The sequence below is a fragment of the Acomys russatus genome, chromosome 23, assembly GCF_903995435.1.
Source record: "Acomys russatus chromosome 23, mAcoRus1.1, whole genome shotgun sequence".
In the NCBI taxonomy this organism is placed as follows: domain Eukaryota; kingdom Metazoa; phylum Chordata; class Mammalia; order Rodentia; family Muridae; genus Acomys; species Acomys russatus.
Genome location: NC_067159.1, coordinates 25,023,131 through 25,046,321, shown reverse-complemented (window position 1 = coordinate 25,046,321; position 23,191 = coordinate 25,023,131). Strand labels below are relative to the sequence as shown.

General features: G+C 41.1%; 1 protein-coding gene across 3 annotated transcripts in view; it reads left to right on the top strand.

Annotated features, from left to right (window-relative positions):
- Positions 1 to 23,191, top strand: part of Myoz2 (myozenin 2) — a 1,071,004-nt gene that overhangs the window by 1,031,437 nt on the left and 16,376 nt on the right. For 2 of the 3 annotated variants that reach the window (XM_051165558.1, XM_051165560.1), the window contains exons 2-3: positions 7,870 to 7,953; positions 16,608 to 16,777. In XM_051165558.1, the coding sequence (XP_051021515.1) occupies positions 7,878 to 7,953; positions 16,608 to 16,777 (246 nt within the window). In that variant the 5' untranslated portion in view covers positions 7,870 to 7,877. Of the gene's footprint in view, positions 1 to 7,844; positions 7,954 to 16,607; positions 16,778 to 23,191 lie in introns of those variants that run through there. The other variant, XM_051165557.1, reaches the window with a different exon arrangement.

Genomic DNA, 23,191 nt, shown 5'->3' with positions numbered 1-23,191 from the left:
TTTTGAGTCAAACCTCGTTCTTAGGACATCTTGACCGGTCCTGACTCCACCTCTCCATGGGAACAGTCCATTTGCTGTCCCTCCAGGCTCCCCTCTGGGGTGCCTTCTGGAGAATTTCAAATCTCTATGCCCACTTTAAGGGCTACTCAGCTCATCCACCTCTGCAACCAAACTTGGACTGATCCAAAATGAGACCTTTTTAATTACTGCCAGAAACTGGGTAAATGGAAGGAGGTTCTATATGTTAAAGCTTTTCTCTTCTTTGCTCCAAAACTCTGTCTCTTCTTCGGTCTCCCAAAAGTTTCAAATGTACACCTAAAAGGAATTTTCTCCACAGTTATGTGGAGAGCAGGGACTGACTCTGACATGAACTCTGGTGCTCCATATTTGACCACCTCCCCTTGGTGGGGAGGCCTGATGGCACTCAAAGAAAGAATAAGCAGGCTACCAAGATGAGACTTGATAGCCTATGACCATATAGTGGGGGAGGAGGTCCCCCTCGGTCTTAGAGCTAGGGGAGGGGAATAGAGTGAAAGTGGGAGGGAGGGAGGGAAGAACGGAAAGATACAAGTGATGGGATAACAATTGAGTTGTAATCTGAATAAATTAATAAAATTAAAATAAAAAAAGAAATTTTCTCCCTAACCTACTTAACTTTGTCTCATATATATATTCCATTATCCTGTCAGATTCCCTACTTTCAAGATAGCACCAAAGCAGCTACCCAGGTACTCCAGTCCTACCTCACAGATTGTGCCACCTGGGCCTGCATTGCCCCTCCCAGCCACACATGTTCTCAGATCCTAGACACTAAATACAACAGCCAGGTCTTCCCAAACTTGGCCAACATTTCAGCCTTTTGGCCCCCTATCACTACCCCAATGTCAGCAGGAAGCAGTCAAAGACAATTGATTTCTTCATCCCTTGTCAAACAGCTCCAGGTTCTCCCAGCCCTTCCTGGTCCCTATCTGCTAAAGGGCATGGCTGGCATACCCTGCCCTCTACCCTGAACTTTCCAGGGGCTCTTCCTTCCCCATCACCATACAATTTGGGCCCTTTATTGCTTCTCTCTCTCTCTCTCTCTCTCTCTCTCTCTCTCTCTCTCTCTCTCTCTCTCTCTCTCTCTCTCTCTCTCTCCCCTTTGCATGGCAGCCAGAAGCTGTTCCCAATGAACCGAATCCCAAGCTTCGTGAGAAGCAGTCCAACTCCCTCATTTCCACCTCCTCTCCCCCTCCTAGTTCCTCATTTAAAAAAAAAATTATACAAAAAGGAAGGGATGTTAGCATAGGTAGCTCCACTAGCCTGCCTCTGGGTTCCTTAGCAACCTATGCCACCACCAGGTGTGTGCCACATGCAATTCAGCTGTGCAGCAGATATAAACTGGCCAACCTGCCACCTTATCTCACTCTCTCTTACTCTCTTTCTCCCCGCCCCCATTCCCCCACATTTTCTCTGTCTGTCTGTCTTTTCCTCTGTCTCCTGAGGCACCCCTTCCCCCTTCTTTCTCTCCCCATGCTTCTACAATAAATTTCTCCATATCAGATCTGTTGTGTCTCATTCTTTTTTTTTTTTTTTTTTTACAAATTCAACTCTACTTTAATTCACAGAACGTTAACATCAGAATTATCAGGCATATCACAAATATTCACAATACAAATACATTCTGTAACCTATAGTGTGACCTTATAGGAAATATGGACACAAGCAAGTTTTACATGTAGTTTATATGGTTCTGGGAAAGACTAAAGAGGGCCTCAAAAAAAAGGGGGGCCTCACATATTACAAATACTTCTACACGGAGTAGATGAACAATTGGGGCATAACTATAGCAAAGTCTTTCAAACAGATTTTTAAAAAGCACTTGGGGGAAAAAAAAGCATCCAGGAGGTTCTAGGTTAAAAAAAACCTCCAAAGGCAGACAAGTTTATCAAACTCCATACAAATAAAAGGCCTTAATGTTACACATCAAGTTAACCTTTGGCAGGTGGCTATGACAGGTCCTCTTCTTTCCTCCACGAGCTACTTGAGGATCACTGGTGTGAACTCAACAAAGAACCACACCAGAGATGCAGAGTCTTAAGAGCACTCTATTTATTTTTAATGATAACACTCAGTGGGACAAAATGGTGTCTCGGAGGTGAAGATATCCTTTTCTAGTTTTTAGTGTGTTGGGGGCAAGGCAGGGGCAGGGCAAGTCCTGGGACATAGGCACTGATCGTGAGGGCTATGCACCAAAGTGTAATCACAATATGGCAGGTTGGGGCATGGCATAATTTGGTCTAGTACCAGATCTCTCTATAGATAAAATAGAAATATGTTGACTGTGGCTTTGTTTGAAATTAAGAGCCTTTCAGAATGGAACATCTGACAATGTTTCTTCATAGCACTAAAATGCTATGAGAAGTTCTCCCTTGTAGGCACAGATGTGTGCACAGCATATACTGCCTTAAAACTACTATGCCAGGGATTTGCTTTTTGCCGTCTTCCTGAACAAAAGTAAGTCAGAAAAAACAAAAACAAACAAACAAACAAACAAACAAAAACATCAGTGAAACTATTGCTGAGAGAACAAAATAGTTTGGAAGCTAAACAGAAACACTTAAGCTATTAATATCTTAAAATCTTAAATTTTCAAAAATATCAATTTCAACTTTAAAACTGTAACTAACATAAAACTGAAAAGATGAGTGAATAGGAAAAATGGGACTCTCCTAATCAATCTGTATTTCTACTTAATAATGCAACTCATTATCCTTTCATATTGTAGTGAACAACACTAGTGAAAGTCATTCATCAAGCTTTCACTAAGTTTAAGGAATTCCAAAAAAATTTTATACAAATTGTTCATGACTATATATAACAGATATTGTAATCCTCATTTAACAGATAGGAAAACTACACTAAAAGTTCTGACAGCTAATGCAAAGCCAGGCATAAAAGAAAATAGGAAGATTTGTTTTGGTTTTGATCCCCATTTTTTTGAAACAATGTCTACTTGGGCCCAGGCTGACACACAGCCAGCTTTGTAGCCGATGGCTTGACCTCCTCATCTCCAACTCCATGAGTGCTGGGATTGCAAGGGTGTGCCCCCCCCCCATTCACCCAGCTAATTGAAGGATCCTGAGAGAAAATGCAAATCTGTTGACTTTAGCTAAATGATCTCTTATTGCCACTGAGTTCATTGCTTCTGGGCAAATGTTTGCTTAGAAGCAACTTTGAGAAAGAAACTTCAATCTGCAGTGTTAAAATTTAATACTATGCCTAGACTACCAGTCTATTCCAGCTTCTATTGGTGTCCTATTCATCTCGGTTGGACATATGCTCTTTTAATTTAATTAATTTTATTTGTGGTGCTGGGGATCAAGCCCAGAACTTCTCATGTGCTTTGTAAGCACTCTGTCACTGAGCTAGAGCCTCTTTCCAGTGCCCAACATAACAAGAGAAATCTAAATTCATGCCAAACTGGACTGGCATGGAGCTACTGGGATGGAGCATGCTCAAACGCTGGAAATCTCAGACCTGAGGATTAAAATCTCATCCTGAGAATGGAAGATGTGGGACAAAGCTCTCTCCTGTATCTATCTATGCCTGCCCCGAGAGCAGGTGACACAATCCCCAGAACATTACAGGCGGTCCAGGAGGTCAGTCACGTGAGCTTCTAACCTAATTACCTTTCTCCATGTAAATACAATATTGCCAGCATCCTAGTCCCAGCTCTTCCCCACTACCCAAGCTTTATAAGTCCTGTTTCACACGAATAAAGCACTTGGCGCACCATCTATTTCACCAACGATCATCTGAGACTGACTGTATAGTCTGAGCTGTTACACTTGGGAAAGAATGTTCTCCCTTCTTCCCAAGAACTCATCGCCGGACCCCGGAACTTGACTGCTGGCTAGGGCTGTTGCTACAGGACCATGTGGCCACCCTTAAAGCTTGCCTGGTCACCACAGGCATCTGCTTGCTGTTCAGCTAGGATCTCTGATGCCTGTTTTTTCGTGCCACAGTAACCATCTGTGGTAGCCAGCTGTCAGCAGTCCCCAAAACAGCCATGCTGTTCACCCCCAGCGAAGTCAGGCTTCTGTTGCCGCTTGGCTTGGCCCTGGAGCCCACATTCCAGCTGTAACCTGGTCAGGCACCGGTAAACTGTGTTCGCCCACACGGTTTGCAGCTAAAGCGGCTGTTTAGCCAAAGAGCCAAAACTCTCCTATTCCTGATGCAGCCATTCTTTTCACCCGAATAAGGTCAGGCTTCCGCTGCCGTCTTCTCCGCCCCCCCCCCCCCCCCCGCCCCACATCTCCAGCTGAATTGGAAATCCTGCGGCAGGAACCTCCTTCCAATGTTCCTGAGGGAACTGGAACTCCGGGCCGGAACTTCATCCCTTTCTTCCCGGACACCAGCGATGCTTGGATCTTCCGGCAGAGAAGAGCACACTTCTGGCTTGGTGCCTGGCAGCCTCCAGGAAACACCGAACCACACCAAACCATTAATTCCACAATAAATTCCCAGATCCCTAATCATTACATTGATATCAAGTACTTATTTACCACATTATGTTTTCAATTGGCTTGTTTTAAAAAAAGACAGGGTCTAACACAGCCCAGTCTGGCCTCCAACTCTCTTATGTAGCTGACAATGAACTTGAACTCCTAGCCCCTCGTCCTTCTGCCTCCACTTCTCAAATGCTAGGATTAAAGTGTGTTCCAACGTGTGTAATTTATGTGGTGTTAGTCACCAAAGCCAGCACTTTCATGCACGCTGTGATGGCCCTCTTATGTTTGAGCTACATTTCCGGTTTCTAGGTGCAGTTCTGAGTACTAAAGATACATACAGCAAGGCCCAAATTCTTTTGGAGTTCATAGTTTAGTAATTAAAAACAGGTATAGCAGATAAATCAATGATTAGATAAGAGTGATAAGCAGGTTAAATAAAATCTTGCCATGCATATTCTTGGGGTGGATACTGAGAATTGTTACCTGGAACCCAACCTCTCTCTCTCTCTCCCTCTCTCTCTCTCTCTCTCTCTCTCTCTCTCTCATTTTTTATTTTTCTTTTTTCTTTTTTTTTTTTTTTTTTTTTTTTTTTGAGACAAGATTTCTCTGTCTCGCTCTGGCTGTCCTGGACTCCCTTTGTAGACCAGGCTGGCCTTGCACTCATAGCGATCCACCTGCCTCTGCCTCCCGAGTCTTGGGATTAAAGGAGTGCGCCACCATGCCCAGTCTCCATTACCTCCTTTTTTAAAAAAATTTTTTGTTTATTTACTTTACACCATAATCAGTTTCCCTCCCCTCCTCTCCTCCATCCCCTCCCCCGTCTTCCCCTCCCTCTGAGAAGGGAGGTTTCCCATGGATATCAACCCGCCTTGGCCTATCAAGTTGGAGTAGGACTAGGTGCATCTTCTCCTATGGAGGTTAGACAAGGCAGCCCAGGTGGGGGCAAGGGATCCAAAGGCAGGGCCACAGAGTCAGAGACAGGCCCTGCCTCTGTTGTTAGGGGTCCCAGGCGAAGACCAAGCTTCACTTCTGTTACATATGTTACCTTGTTTTTAAAACAGTAAAACAGTAAACTACACTTTTGTTTGTGTGTGGCCATATGACTAACCTTTGCCCCATGGATATAAACAGGGGATGTAAACAATATTCAGACACCTTCTGAAGGAGAGGGGATGTTCTTTTCTTTCTTTCTTTCTTTCTTTCTTTCTTTTTTTTTTTTTTTTTTTTTTTTTTCTGTTGTCTAAAATAGAAGCCGACGAGCTGGAATAGGCAGCCAGGCAGGCCTCAGAGGTCTGCATTTTAGGGGTAATGGAGCAAGATGAAGGAAGACAAGTTCAGTAGGTGTCAGAACTACTCTACATCCCTGACTCTGGATTAAGTTTTCCTGGGAGACAAAGAAAAGTCCACCTCATTGTTGGTTGGTTGCTTCAATGGGGCTTGAGTCTATCACTCACTCCCATATGATGTCACCCTTGACTAATTTCAAGACACCAAGAAAACTGAGTAAGGGATCAGAGGAGGGCAGCACAACGTAGGCAGGATGCTTGGAGCAAGGCATCATGGGGACTCAGTACTGGAGCCCTGAACATGTAAGGAAGTGAGCTGGATGAGTGAGGAAGTATGTTCCAGGAACTAGGAACTAATAAAAGGAAACCACCACACAGGATAAGGGAACATGATTGTGTGTTCCAAGTCCAGCAAGGAAACCAAGGTGGTTGACTCCGAGAACTTCCCCTGTTATAATTCCTTGAGACAGAAATTCTTCCCTCCAGGCTTTGAAGAGTCTGGACAACTTTGTAGGGATAATTTCCATGGATGTCTTCCAAAGTGTGACCCAGTGTGACCTTCAGCTCCATGGCTCAGCCCATAATGGCCACTGTTATACTCTCTTCACATTACCGTTCAAATATTACCTGTTGTTAAAAGCTACAGTTCCCACCTTTGGTTATGGGCTGGCTCTGTCGACAAACATCACAGTTCTTGTTCTTGACGAGGCTCCATAGAGAGTGACCATAATGTTCATTTTTAAAAAGGGTTTAGTTCATTCTTCTCTGTCTCCTTCTCCTCCTCCTCCCTCTCTCTTCCCTCCTTCTCTGCCCACTGTGTGTATGTGCACATGTGCATGAGTGCATATTCATGCACATGTGTGCATGTTCGTGCAGGTACCTAGAAAAGCCAGAAAACAGAGTCTGATCGTCTGAAGCTGGAGTTACAGGCAGTTGTGAGCAACCACATAGGTGATTGGGACCTGAACCCAAGTTCTCTGCAAGACAACAAGTGTTCTTAACCACTGAGCCATCTCTCCAGGGCCTCTACCATTCATTTTTATTATGAATACTCCATCATTTTCCTCTGATTAATACATGTCTCTTGTGACCTCACTTAAGGTATAGAATAAGAACTATATCTTTGAAAAGTTTCAAAGCCCACTTTGGCTATAGTATTTTCCAACAGACAGTGTTCAATAAAAACGTTCTTCATGCCCAATGAGTGAGTATTTCATTCAACTGTCTCAGAGGCCAGAAACACAATAGAGAGAATCTAATCTCTCCCTGTCCCTCCCTTTTGCCAGGAAGATATGAGTAGCTAAAGTATTTGGTGCTATATATAGTAAGTTGATGTCAGCTGGACGCCAGTGTCTTCAGAAAGGCTCAGTCCCCTGTTTGAGTCAGAGCTAGGGACCATGCCATTCCAGGTTCAAGGATAAAACCCATCAGGCCCAAGTGCCATCATATTCCACCTTCCGCGTTGCCACCACAATTGGGATTCACCCCTGCTGGAAAAAAAGTGCAGCCTAACAGCAAGGTGAGTGGATTGTTTCCTAAAAATGTTTTATTAGCCAGTTGTCCCCAGAGGGTCAGGGTTGTGTGACTCATAAATACCTGTAAAGGGTAGCTCTGGATGCAGACTTAAACTGTTACCGCCAAAGAGTCTGACCAAATCTGTTCCTCACTCTTAAGAGTTTGCTGGAAGTGATGTTCTCTGATGCTGGTGGGAGTACAGCCAGGAGAGAGGCAGGTGAAAAATAAACTGGGGAAGAGAGAGGAAGGAGGCTGGCTCTTTCATTGCTCCCCAGTGCATAGTGGTCAATGGACTGAAAGGTTGGGTCTGAGATTACACCTTCCTCTCTTCCCTGGGGCATGAGCTGCTGGTGGAAAAATGTGTTCTGTAGCCATACAAGCAGTATATGTTGGCCTTTCAGTAAAAAAAAAAAAAAAAAAAAAAAAAAAAAAAAAAAAAAAAAAAAAAATCAGTAACAAATTATTAATATTATTAATAAAGAACAAGATGCTCTCTTTCAAGAAAGATGGTCCTGATGACTTCTTCACACTACCTCAGTATTGTCCCTTTATTTTCAACAGGGAACAATAACAACAAAAAGTCATGCTATCACATAGTGCCATGGTGAAGCAAAGGAAACAGCAAGCATCAGCCATCGCAAAGGAAATCCATGGAAACGGTATCACTAAAACTCGTCATTGTCATAATGTGGCATGGCATGACTACAGGTCCCTTCTGACGTGCGTATTGTATAGTTCGCTCCCTCAGATACTTCCTGTCCACTGTAACAAACGAGAGGCTCTTGGTGGGGTACTGTAGGAAAGCTTACGGGAATGACTCCTTTTGTAGTCATCCTTACTCGCTTGAGAGCTATTTTCAGAGGAACAACTGCTGTGCACGGAATGAAGCAAGCTGACAGCTGATGTGCATTCTCTGCACTTTGCCTCCCATGATCAGTGAACGCGATGCTTCATATTTTTGTTTTCAGAGAGCTTTCATTCAGCCCTGTCGCTTTTGTTCTATCTTGATTTCTTTCGCTTTGTATCGCTTAAAGCCTTCAAAATACGTTCTATCGGTCTTTAACATTTTTCAAAACAAATGATCGATTACATAGGAATCCGTATCCTTTGTTTAACCCTGACGCCAGTATTCACACTTAATAGTTGATCTACTAACATATATTGCATACAAAATCTACTTTTACTTACACTTTCTGAAAAATAAGATTCTTTTAATGTCAAAACAACTTAATTTTTAATATGTGACAGATGAAAGATATTATTCCAATAATAAATAATAATTGTATTATTTTTAAATCCTAGTAAATAACTCTGAAAGGCTTTATGTCTTACTTGTTAAAAAGGAAATTAATTTTGTTCATAAATAAGGATTAGCATATTATTAAAATTTGAGTTTACTATCCAGATCCTTTTTACGGCTGATCTGAGCCATTCCAGACATATTTGTGGAGTTTGCAGGGTGTCCCCTCACGTTTGCTCTCCTGACAGCAAATGGAGCCTTGCGCCGTGGAAATATTCACATCTAAAGGCATGAAACCTTGTGAGGCATCTGGAAACCAGGATGAGTTTAGTATTTCATGTCATCTTTTCCATAGAGCAAGCCGAACTACCAATCAAAGTGCCTTACATACCAGCCGCATACCACAGCCATGTTGAAAGGGTACAACTCGGCTTTAATCTCTTTGCTATCAAATCATTGTGCTGCCTTCTGCTGGCTTTTCGAGCTTTACATTCATGCCAAATTTATTTAGAATAAAATGAGAATAATGCTGGCCTAGCTACCAGACTGTCTCAAGCCAAAGTTTTGAACCCCATGCTTCCGTTTTTTAAATTTTGCATGCATCCTTGTGTATTTTGGGTAAATTACTTAAAATTGCTTGTGTGGCTTTCCCCGTTGGTGTGGCAGAAAATCAGGTAGTAACTTAAATTTGAGAATAAATGATTTGCTGTAAAAAGGCTTTGGCCGAGTCACTTCCCAATTACATCACCATCATATTTGTCTTAGGCCATACCACTCAGGACACAAATGATGCCATATAATCATAACCGTAAGTAACTAAATCCATTTAATGCAGTGTCACTCTAAATTAAGGGTTAGAGTCTACTCTATATTTTCCTTGCCTATATCTATGAGAGTAGAATCACTTTACTTTTTATAAACATAACCATTGAAAGCTTTATTTTTAGAAAATATAAAGAAAATACAATGACATATCAATGGGGAACAGTACAACCTCCCCACCAGGAAGTCTTGGCCCTGTGAAGGCCTTCCCTCTAACACTGGGTAAGGCCCAGCCCAGGTAGGAGGAGCCCCAGACTGTGGCTTTGTGATGCTGGATAATCAGACTCCTCTGAGATAAAACAGCTATAGTGTGCTACGAAGCAGGACAAATGTTTTATTTCTCTCTCTTATTTCTGCTGGAGGCTTGCATGGGACTTAACTATTGTGAACTGTATGAGGACTAGAAGAAGGAATGCGGAAGTGCTTTTATTATGTCACTGTTGTAACAAAAACCTCTGTGCTTCATACAACTGCATGTCAGCCTCGGTTGCAACCATCAAAAAAAAAAAAAAAAAAAAAGGTGCTATGATGCAAGGCTGCACACATAGTTTTGCCTTGTCTATACACGCATTAGTTGTGAGGACAAGAAAAGACAGGGCAGAGCAGGCCTTTTCCCCCCCCAAACACCCTGGGCGAGGTACCTGGAATCGGTACAGGTTTCCAGGCTGAATTGTGCTCCTTGCTCACTCAGAAACTCATTTCAAATGTGAAGACTAAACAAAGATGGGTGGGAGTGGAAGACAAGGAGGGTTAAGTGACAGTGGAAGAGATCGAGCCACCAGAATGGATGAAGAAGGACAAGCACTCTAGAGTGGGCTTGGGAACGGAATTGGGAGCTAAAACAGCCACAAGGTGAACTGGGAATGATGGGCCTGACCTGTAAACACAGGTGTTCCTAAACTCAGAATAAGAGCTGCATAGTAGGAAAGGGGGCCAAGGGGCCACAGCGTCTGCCACCTGCAGCTTCTCCTCCTGCACTGCAGCAAGGGCTTCTTGCCCTAGGCTTTTTGGATTCTCACTTTTCTCTTTACAACTGGGTGAACAGCTTTCAGTGGGCACACTGAGAAGAACCAGGCAGATTGATTTTGTAATTTCAGAGAGAGAGAGAGTTTAGCTTTGTGGTCTGAAGCCAGAAGGCCTTGTTTCTGAATGGAGAATTGTAGGATTTGGCTTCGCTGGTGCATCGAATTCTGAAATTCCTGGAGTCCATCTGTTGAGCTGACTGAAGGCAGGAATGGCTGCGTCTGCTTCTCCAACGATAACATAAGAAACGATCACATTGACAGAAATCGCAAGGACCCTTTGAAGAATTATGGAGCACAGGGTTAGAATTTCAGATGAGGGGTTATGTAAATAGCAATTTCTACCTTTCCTGTCAACCACAATTTCAATATCAAAATGATAACACCAGTCTGCAGGCTGACGTTTTGTTCTATTGACAGTGTCCTTTGCCTTACAGAAGCTTTTCAGTTTCATGAGGTCCCATTTATTAACTGTTGACCTTAGGCCCTGAACTGTTGGTGTTCTGCTCAGGAAGTTGCCTCCTGTGCCAATGAGTCCAAGGCTCTTCCCCACTCTCTATTCTAATATATTTAGTGTTTCTGGGTTTATGTTAAGGTCTTTGATCCACTTGAACTTCAGTTTTGTGCAGGGTGATAAATATGGATCTATTTGCATTTTTCTACATGTAGAACTCCAAGCAGCTCCATTTGTTGAAGATGCTTTCTTTTTCCCATTGTATGGTTTTGGCTCCTTTGTCAAAAATCAAGTGTCCGTAAGTGTGTGGGTTTATTTCTGGGTCTTTGATTTGATTCTATTGATCAGCCAGCCTATTTCTATGCCAGTTTCATTCAGTTTTTATTACTATTTCTCTGTAGTACAGTTGAGGTCAGGGATGAAGAGACCTCCAGAAAAGAGGGTGTGCTCTGTCCTGATGAGAGGGTGTGCTGGGGTGGGCTGGGGGAGGGGCTCCCCCTTCCTGTGAAGTAGGGAAGGAGGAAGGGGAAGAGAGTTGGAGGGGAATGGGGGAGAGGAAGGAAGAGCTACAATTGGGATGTAAAGTGAATAAATTAATTAATTTTAAAAAAATACTGTGATAGAGGCTGGTAAGATGGTTCAGCAGGTAAAGGTGCTACCAAGCCTAACTACTTGAGAAAAAGAGAGATCATAATACCAGAAAGGCCTAATATATGTTAAAAATTGGGGTCAAGGAGAACAATTCAGTGTGTGTGTGTGTGTGTGTGTGTGTGTGTGTCTGTCTGTGTCTGTGTGTATGTGTATCTGTGTGTGTCTGTGTGTGGGTGTTTTAACTTTTTTCACATTAGCACTATCATAATCTCAATAAAAATTATAGTGTATTTTATTTTGAAAAATACTCTGAAGTCACCCACTGAGGATTCAGAGTTTCTAAGCACCTAACTTTACTAAGGTCTTTCAGAGGACTACACTGACTACTGTTTCACACCATCACCACCCTGGGTTTCTACAGTGCCTTTTCACTATAATGAGCTCTTTTGCATGCTACAAGCAGCACTGGATGCACTCACTGATAATATGATTTCCTAAATACTTACATATCTTCAAGCTAATCACACATTAACACAAAGCTTTGTAAGTAGCATTAAATTTTAAATAGAAAGCCACTTGGTAATGGTGTATACCTTTTATCCCAGCACTGGGGTGGCAGAGATAGGTGAATCTCTGTGAGTTCCAGGCCATCCTGGTCTACCTAGTAAGTTCTAGGCTAGCCAAATCAATACTGTGGGACCCTGTCTCAAAAGCAAACAAGCAGAAATCATAAACAACAACAAAATGCTCTCAAATTGATACAAGGATCTATGAAATAGGAAACCAAAGGATCTCATATAGATTTCAAACTCATCGTCATTTAGAAAATACTATCAGTAAGGTTTTATTAATTAAAGAATTTTCAAGCATTATTCAAGATCACAGGCTGGCCGCCAGCGGTTTACGTTATATGTGATATATAACTTACAGTGTAGAAAACAGATTTTATGAACTACTACTTGTAGATGGAGTCTTTTACAAGTGCAGAAAAGCATCTCTTTGTATCAGTAAGGCCACCCTAAGGAAATAAGCTTCAGCAAGCTCCCCTCCCATGGTTTAGCTATTCATCCATTAAGACTGCACTTGCCTGACAATCACGAGAAGGCAGTTTTTAAAGATCTTTGGTTGTACTACAATGGCTCGTATGTGGATTCGATTCCCAGATCGGACTGCAGTTCTCTACCACTATAAATGACAGCAGTAGGAAACTATGCCTAGCAATTTTATTTTCAATGGGTGAGCTAATGACTCAAAGACATACCTTCTAAGTCATGGGGGGGGGGGGGAGGCAGCGGTGAGAGTGTGTATCATTTATCGAGCACTGAGATTTTAAAAAATATCATTAAGACCCCATGCTGCAGTTCCACTAAAGGACAGGAGACACCTGGACTTGGAGTCTGTGTGCATAGCGGTAGACAGATTGGTGGATGTAACGCTGTGGTTGGTGATTTGCCATGTTTTGTGTTATAAATGCTCTCAACATGGCCAACTTGGAGCTTTCATCATAGTGGCTCTAAAGGAAGTGTGGGATGACACGAGCAGTAGCACCATGCCACCTATGTATGTCTATAGCAATACTATAGTATTTTCAGATTTTTCTCATGTAGCTGTAATAGATATGAATAACCTCAAGGCCATATAGATAATAGCAAAAGCACCCAACAGCTTATATCGTGATACCTTTTGAATAGTTATTGTAATTTTTACAGCGATTTGTCCAAACATTACATTTATGGAACTTTTCTGGCTTTTACCCGTGGTCTCACTGTTGTAGCTGAGGCCAGCCCTCTTCTTGTGATCCTTCTGCACCAGTCTGATGATTGCAGAACAGCAGGGATATGTCACTACACACAGCCAGGAGTTCTTTGTATTTATTGCTGGGAATGGAACAAGGTCTCACATAGGCTAGGCAAATGCTGCCACTGAGCTACATCCATAACCTTATATCTTTTGTGTGTGTGTGTGTGTGCATGTATGTGCATGTCATCTGTGTGTGTATGTGCATGTGTTCTTCATCTGTGTGTGCCTCCGTGCATATGAGCGCGTGTAAGTTTTTAGACAGTTCAAAATTAGTCTTGAACTTAAGTGGACTTTGAACCCCTGATCCTTTGCCTCTCCTCCCAAAGAGCTGGGACCACAGACATGTACTTCTGCACCTGTCTGATCATTTAATTTTAATAATGGTGTGTTCACTGTGTAACTCCTAGCTTGTAGAATTTCTGAAAATCTATTAGTTTTGTCTGCAAACCAGGATGAGTCACAGTGCATCACTTGGTTTTTGTGCAATGCTTCTGATCCGTTTAATCCAGATGAAGGCCACTGTAAAGCAGAAAGGCAAAAGCTTAACATTGGGGAGATACAGATGGGAATGTAATGAATAAGGTGAGAGTCGGTGAAGCACTTTCTTCTCTGTTTCTTCTTTCTGTGTTCCTGTGGCATAAATTCACAAGCAACACTGGACTGTATCCATTGATAATTTCTTTGTGTACCCTGCCATTGAGGGCTGGTAAATTCTGGTAGCTGTGAGTGCACATTTATTCCTTGTGACAGTTTGTGGCAAGTTGCTAAAAAGGAGTTTGTTTGTTTGCTTGCTTGTTTTTGTTTTTGTTTTTCTCAATGACTCCCCTATGCCTTATTTATCAAGGATCTCACTGTGGGTCTTCTAGGTCAGCTTCCCTCACCCTTGGTTGTGATTCCATGGTTAGCACAAATTTTGTTCTTATATTAACAAGCATGTGTGGAGAAAATAGCTATATGAGTTAGCACATGCTTGGTTGAATATAACAGAAAGTAGCTAGGTAAACAATAAAGGAAATTTGGTGGTTTATGTATCTGAAAAATTCAGAGGTGACCTGTGAGGCCTCATCTGGAGGATTCAACATAAACCCAGGACATAATCTCTGCATTGACTCCCCTGGCTCTGTCCTGTTCCACTTGTCACTCTACCAAGGCCTGTTGTGTTCCAGTGCACACTCTGCAAAGCTGAATTATTGTAGTTGATTTGTCACATTATCTATGGCTTCTTTCTGTCTCAGGCAGTAGAACCAAACATCTGTTTGCCTAACAGCCTAGTTTTTCTCTTTGTGTACTTAATAAGACCTTTCAGCAGCCAAGAGATTCTGTGCATTGTATGGAAATCTATTCCTGATTCTAAGAAGCACTCCAAGGTGATGGTACAAAACACCTACAAACTCAGAGCTGAAGAAGACTGGCACAGGAGTGTTGTGAGTTAGAGGCTAGCCTGGGCTACAAACAGGTCTGAAAGTAAAATCAAAACAGAAGGAAAAAGTAGAAGCAGTACACCTCTGTTGACTTTTAAGAAAGCAATGTACTATTAGAAATGTAAAATAGAGATCTTTTGTCTTGACTCTTTTGTTGTTTGTTTTGAAACAGATGATAGTTATATAACACAGGTTGGCATCCGACTCACTACACGACTCAAGCTGGCCTTGAACTCACAACTGTTCTGCATTCACTTCTAGCTTCCAAGATTACAAGCATGACCCACACTCTCTGCTAAAAATAACACTCGTTACATTTTTTCCTGTAATTACAATATAAGGAATATAGGAAATTAAAACCAAAAAAACTCCAAAAAAAAAAAAAAAAAAAAAAACAGACCAGGCCCAGAAAGCCGAAGGTGCTGGAGATGCCAAGTGACGTGTGTGCATTTTTGATAACTGTGTACTTCTGGTGACTGTACAGTTTGAAATACTATTTTTTATCAAGTTTTATAAAAGCAGAATTTTGTTTTACTTTTTTTTTTTAAGCTATGATGTTAGCACACAGAACACTTCATTGTTTGGGGCGGGGGGAAGGAACGTGTGTCACTAACATAATGTCTCCCAAGCTTGATTGATGATGGAAAACTTCTTCCCCTGATAATTCTCAAAGGCTCCTGTTGGCTCCCAAGAGGCATCCTGGTGTTGACATATGTGGCCACCATGGCACAAAATGCCTCGTGATGTGGGAAAACGAAATTCACTTTTGTATCCTTCTATCTCGTACCATCAACATTGACTTAACTCCCTTAAAACCAGAGACCTGTTGGAACCTGACCCCCAAAATTGTTTTTCCAGTCTATTGGGCAATCTGGACTTTGCAGTGATGTCATTGAGTGTCCTCAGAAGAGCGGTGGTTCCTTTTATAAAAGACTGTGGATCTTCAGATTGATAATTCTGCTATTTCCATTTCATTTCTTGAAAGTCAAAGTCGGCTTGTGAAAAGTCGTTAAACAACATCCTTAATGTGAAATGTCAACCGTCACTCTAAGCTACTTCCCCCTTTTCAAAGCATTGAATGGAGATTTCATTGGGTTTTATAGTGGCTTTTTGATTTTGGTAGTCTATACAAGAAGGGAGTTTGGAAGTTCTTGTATACTGTTAATGATTGTCTGCCCACGTCCTGCCTGAAATACCATGATTGTTTATGAAAAGTATCTTTAATAAAGCTGGATACAGTTAGAAAAAAACACTCAAAAAAATAAAATAACTATGATTCAATGCTTTCAGGATACAATGGAAGCATTAGTGATTACACATTGATTTTAGTTTAGGGATTCACAGACATGCCATTTGAGCTGCTTGGAAAAGATACCCACTCCTGCCCCCTTTATGCAGGTTGCTTGGTGCTAGCTACAGGAAGAATGCTGTTTATCTGAGACTAGCTAGTGGGGTTAGAGAGAACATGCGCTTCAGTAATAGGCAAAACTCAGGCTGATAAATAGAAATATGGGGAGAAAAGTGACGTGTACTGATGTAATTATGAAGCAATCCTGTTTGAAAAGTCAATAATTGGAAAGCTTAAATTATACTGAGTATGACAACTAACTTTTACTAATTATTTCTATGTGCCTGGTAGCATGCTGAATGGTTTATGTGAAATATTTCATTTAATTACACATAACTTATTTTTGTTTAGTAACAATTCTTTGATATAGTTATTATTCTCATTATTATTAGCTGAACATTAGAGACGAGGACATGTGGTTTTAGACAAAATAAGCGACATATGTGATCATGCCATGCCAAGATGGCTAGTCCAGGACGTCCCCCAGCACCAGCTGATTGAGGCATATGTTCATCACTTATTATACTGTAGGGCAGAAGACAAATGATAGAACTTAGCCAAGTGTGTTAAAATGCTTCCTTTTGGATTTTCATTAACGTAAATATTGTCTTGCAGATGTTGATGGCATAGACCTGGGCAAAAAAGTTAGCGTCCCCAGGGACATCATGATAGAAGAATTGTCCCATTTCAGTAACCGTGGTGCCCGGCTGTTTAAGATGCGTCAAAGGAGATCTGACAAATATACCTTTGAAAATTTCCAGTATGAATCTAAAGCACAGATAAATGTAAGTACAGCCGCACCGTGAGTGTATAGATGGGTTAACAGCATGCCTAAGTGGACATGTGGTACCAGGCTCCCAAACAAGTTGCTCTACATGTTTTTCTTTCAGGTTGATTCTATTTGACCCTTTTATTCAGGATGATGAACAGGTTGGGTGTCTAAATAGAGGAAGCATTACGTATGATATGAGGATGCTGTTTTTGTTCAATAGGGCATTGTGAACTGTAGATTTGGCACTTAAATGGCCTGCTTGGCTAAGAGGACGAAGCGTGACTGGAGAGAAGTGGTACCAGATGTTTCCAAGCCCTGTCACCTACAGTTACGTGTCTGTGGTCGAAACACTCCCAGAGCACACAGAGGTCCAGGAAGCAAGCATAGACGTTGTGTTTGCTGGGTACATCCTGGCCCTGCAAACGCTGAGAATGGCAAGCACCATCAGTCTTGTCTCAAAGTATTTCTCCTACATGGTAATGACAAAAACAGCACGCATCTAGCTCATTGGCCAATAAGCAACAAAAATCTTAACATATTCAATTATGTTTGACAGCTGGGTGTGGTAGTGCACACCTGTAATCCCAGCACTCTGAAGGCAGAGTTAGAAGGATCACTCACAGGTTTGAGGCCAACTGGGCAATGCAGTAAGTTTCAAGCTGCCCAAGATCACATAGTGAGATCTTGTCTCAAACTAACAAAAAATTAGATTTTACATATGTTAGCATCGTATTTGTTTAAATGGTCGTTGAGAGAAATTGTAGAGAAGGAAGTTAGTTCATTAAAGACACATAACCAGTTAAGGTACATCAGTTTATTTATTTTTATTACTTATTTCCTTATTATGCTTCCTAGCAGTTAAATAAAAGAAAAATTAAATGAGTCTTATGATGTAGCCCTGGCTGGTTTGAAACTCTCTGTGTAGACCAAGCTGATCTTGAACTCTAAGAGATCTGCTTACCTCTTCTACCCAAGGACTTGCATTAAAGGCCTGTATCACCATGTCAAGCTTAAATTAAGAGTTTGAGATGTGGGGATTTAATTCACTGGTTGAATCCTTGCCGGACATGTTCAAAGTCCTGAGTTCAATTCGGAGACTACAACCAATCAATCAATAACCATGGCTTATCCTGGTTTTAATTGGGAACTTAGTTAGGCACACTCAACTACAGTATTTTCATTTGTAAAGGATAGTTTTTTTTTTTACTTGCAAGCATGGGTAAATAGATGTTATTTTAGCCTATTATTATATATAATACCCTCTTCTCAGAAAATATCTGTGGCTAGCACAGTATGAGCTAAAACTAATGCGCACTTATCTGCTGGCCTGTTACGTAATTATACATTCATCAAGGAATAATGACAAAGAAGACCTTGTAGGAAGTAAAATGAAATAGGTGGATTAAGGAAAAGCCTTGCAAAATCCTCTGCATGTTCAGACATCTCAGGAAATGAACAATGCCTGTTTGCACGACTCCCATTCACACTACAGAAGCTAACAGTGTAACTACAGCTCTGACACACTACAGAAGCTAACAGTGTAACTACAGCTCTGAAGAAGGGCATATGGATCTCAACCTTCCTAATGCCACAACCCTTTAATATAGTTGCTCATGCTGTCATGACCCGCCCCAACCATAACATTATTTTTTGTTGTTACTTTATAACTGTAATTTTTCTACTGCTATGAATCATCATGTAAATATCTGATATACAGTATGGTCTTAGGTGACCTTGTAGAAAGGTGAATCGACCCCTAAGCGGTCACAACCCACAGATGGAGAACCGCTAGTATATGGGACTAAAACTGTCCTCCAAAACACCACATTCTCTCATAATCTTACACATCTGTTTTCAGTTATAAGTATAGGAAGATATGACTTGAGAATTTTATACTATTCCAAGAAACCTGAGCATTAAATGATTAATAGAATCCCAGACGGCCATATCAAAAGAACGTAATGATGATAAATAATTCAGAGTAGTGTATAGCAATAAAGGTTGTGAAGGCAGTAATTACTTGTCTTTTAATGTTGCGTGCTTTTATCATCTCTAGACAAAAACCAAAAAACAAAAACCAAAATGCATTTATTTGCCTCTGAATTTCCAACATAGTGTTTGAAATATAATAGGCAACCACTAAATGTTTGCCAAAGCTATAAATTAACTAACAGGAATAGGCATTCTTAAAAACAAAACAAAACAAACAAACAAACAAAAAAACCCTGTCCTATTCATAATGTTCCAAATTGCGGTTACTATGTCATCATTCCTTTACCAAAGTGAGTATGACTCTATATGCTGTCTTCTTCATATCCTTCAGGGGTATTTTTATGTCACAAACAGGTTGCACAGTCAGATGACACCTTAGAGAGGACCTGAGTCTGCATATTTTACAGATAAGAAGAAAATTAGGAAAGGAAAAGAAACTTGTAAATTAACTACTCATGTTGCTAAGAGGAAGTCAAGATCAAACCCTCAGCACCTGGTTCCTGGGTCAGAGCGTCCTTTAGCGCTCCAGGAGCCTAGCCTAATTATTGATCTGATTTTCCAGGGAAAGCTTTTCCTTTTCCACATCCATTGAGCTATAGACACTTAATCAGCTATCTGTGTAGTTCCTGTTTTTATTATCACATGCAGATGATAACAACAGTCCAATCCCCAGTAAGCAATGCCATTATCTCAACTATTAAGTATCATTATTTATTTTGCTTGGTTGGGGTCTGTTTGGTTTTGGGTGTGTGTGTATCCCACACTGTCCCTCCCCGGGCTATACAGTCAATGCTGGCTTGAACTCCTGATTCTCTTGCCTCTGTTGCTGAGTATTGAGATTACAGGCACACACCACTGGAATAAAAGAATAACTGTAGCTTTGAGGTTAATCTGCTTCTAAAGGGCACCGGCAAATTCAAGTCACATGTGCTTTGTGTGAAATAACAATAAGGACAAATGGGCGAGTTCTTCCAAAGAATGATTGCTTGTTATAGGAACCGGTTTTGAAGTCCTGGTTGATGAAATCATTTTTCTTAAGTAAAAAGCAAAACAGAAAGAAATAAAGGAAGGAAGGAAGGAAGGAAGGGAAAAAGAAGGAGTTGGTGAAGTAAACATTCATGACAAATTAAATCTATAAGTCATTGTAAGTGCATACTGAGCTGTTTGCATTTCTAAAATCTTCAGGGGAAAGTGTTCTGTTAAAGGCAGTTCTCCCAGTCAAGAGTACACCAATTGATTACCTAATACCAAATGGTCAGTCCTGAAAACATAATACAGTAACATTATACAGACTGAGAAGGTTGGGTTTATGTATTGAAGACTACATATACATATATGTGTATGTATATATGATGTATGTAACTATAATTAATGAAAACAGAAGCCATGAGTTTGAAAGAGCAAAATGGGGTACATGAGAGGCTTTGGAGGGAGGAAAGGGAAGGAGGAAATTATGCAATTATATTGTAATCTCAAAAATAAAAGAAACAATTTAAAAACTAAAAGAGAAAAAGAAAGTACATATTTGCAAATGTACCACGACTTTTTTTCCCCTCACAAAACAGTTCAGTTTGTCATGATTTTATTTTGTTTTGGGTTTTGTTGGTGGTGGTGGTGGTGGTGGTTGTGGTGGTTTTTTGTTTTGTTTTGTTTTTGTTTGTTTGTTTGTTTGTTTGGGGGTTTTGTTGTTGTTTTGAGACAGGGTTTCTCTGTGTAGCCTTAGCTGTAGGCTGGAGACCAGGCTGGCCTCGAACTCACAGTGATTTGCCTGTCTCTGCCTCCCAAGTGCAGGGATTAAAGGCGTGCGCCACTACACCTGGCTTGTCATGATTTTAGAATGCCACATTTTATTACTCTCCAAAACACATTCACTATTATATCAAAATTAAAACTCTTGATTTAAAAAAAAAAAGCAATTCTTAAGTAAGACTAAACAATCTGTATTGGGAATCTTAATACACAGTTATTATTTTTTTAAAAAAGCAATTTCTTCATATTTGTTATAACATTTACAACAAACCTTATTTTTTGTCATTTTGGTAGAAATCATGTAATGTGTATTGCATATGTGTTTTTAACTTACAAGCTTTTTTATGGATCTGTTTGCATTTATTTCTTTATTCATTTTACATTCTGGTGGTAGCCTCATCCCTCCTCACCTCCAATCCTACCCTCCCTTCCCCTCCTCCATCCCTCCTATTCCTCAGAAAAGAGGAGCACCCCTACGCACTTACCCCAGCTCATCAAGTTGCATAAAGACTGAGCACATCCTCTTGCCCTGTGGACGGCCAAGGCAGTCCCACCAGGGAGAAGTAATCGAAAAGCTAGCAAGACAGTTCATCCCAAAGACAGCCCCTGCTCCCCTTACTAGAGAACCCACACGAAGCCTGAGCTGCCCATCAGCTACATCTTTGTAGGGGGCCTATATCCAATCCATGCAAGGTCCTGGGTGGTGTCTCAGTCTCAGCAGGCACCTCTGAGCCTCAGTCAGTTGACTCTATTGGTCTTCTTGTGAAGCTCCTGTCACCTCCACGTCCTTTTCCCCTTCTCCTCACTTTTCCACTAGATTCCCCATGTTTTGCCCAGTGTTTGCCTGTGAATCTCAGCATCTGTTTCAAGGCACTGCCGGGTGGAGCCTCTAAGAGGCCAAGTCTGCTAGGTTCCTGTCTGCAAGCATAGCAGAGTTAATGTCAGGGGTTGGCTCTCTCCCATGGGGTGTGTCTTGGGTTGGGCCAGGCATTAGTTAGACATTCCCTCAGTCTCTGCTCTATCTGCTCTATCTTTATCCCCACACATCTTGAAGGCAGGGTGAATTTTGAGTCAAAGTTTTTGTGGGTCAGTTGGTATTCCCCTCCTTCTACTAGGAGACTGGTCTACTTAGAGGTGTCCTCTTCAGTCTCTATGTCCCTTGATGCTAGGAGTCTCTGCTAGAGTCCCTCTCATATCCCACCACCACCAGGATCCCTGACTTAGGTCTCTGGCTGGTCCTAGAGATGCATCCACCCACAGTTTCACTTTTCTCTACAGGCCTTTTGTCTTCCTACATGCCCCCCTCCCATGCTCTAACTAAAGGCAGAAGGAGAGAATCCAAATTATCAAATCTGAAGTGAAAGGGAGGACATAATGACAGACACTGAGGAAATACAATCATTAGGTCTTACTTCAAAAGCCTGTATTCCACAAAATTGGAAAATCTAAAAGAAATGGATGGTTTTCTTGATGGGTTTCACTTATCAAAGTTAAATCAAGATCAGGTAAACAGTTTAAAGAGTCTTATAACCCTTAATAAAATTGAAGTAGTCGTTAAAAGTCTCCCACCAGAAACAGCCCAGGGCCAGATGGTTTTAGTGAAGAATTCTAGCACACATTCAAAGAAGAGCTAATATCAATACTCCTCAAACTATTCCACAAAATAGAAACAGAAGGAAAAATGCCAAACTCATTCTATGAATCCACAGTCACCATGATACCTAAACAACACAAAGACTTAAACAAAAAAGAGAATTTCAGACCAATTTCACTCATGAACATTGATGCAAAAACACTCAATAAAATACTCACAAAATGAATCTAAGAACACATCAAATAAACCATCCACCATGATCAGATAGGCTTCATCCCAGGGATGTAGGGATGGTTCAATATATGGAAATCCATCAATGTAACCCACCATATAAACAAGCTGAAAGAAAAAAAAATGCATGATCATCTCATTAGATGCAGAAAAAGCCTTTGACAAAATAGAACATCCCTTCATGACGAACATCTTGAAAAGATGAGGGGTGCAAGGAACATACATAAACATAATAAAAGCTATATACAGCAAGCCGATACCCAACATCAAATTAAGGGAAGAGAAACTCAAAGCAATTCCACTAAAATCAGGGACAAAACAAAGGTGCCCACTCTCTCTGTACCTCTTCAACATAGTATGTGAAGTTCTAGCTAGAGCAATAAGACAACAAAAGGAGATCAAGGGGTCCGTATTGGATAGGAAGATGTCAAAGTATCGCTATTTACAGATGTATGATAATATACATAGTGACAAAAAAAAAAACCATCAGAGAACTCCTAAAGCTGTTAACTTGCATGTTTTTAGCCTACAAGATACTATTCTGATTTTATTTTCTTTATAGTTAGCCTCACTAAACCAGACACCATATTTTCACTTGTCTTTTCTGCCTGACAGGAAGTACAGAAGATGAACACTGTAATTTAAGGCTTATGCCACAATCCGTCATCACCTGCTCATCATAAGGCTTTGTGTGTACACTAAGCAATGATAATAGAAGTCTTGGGCCCTTCCTGCTAGTGACTAACCAAAAGAGTTGATGTTCCTGCTCACTGTAAGCCTCAGGAGATGCTTCCAGCAGGCTGGACTCAAGATTCCTAAAATGAATGTGGGTAGAATCCATAGGTAACATTCATTGCACAG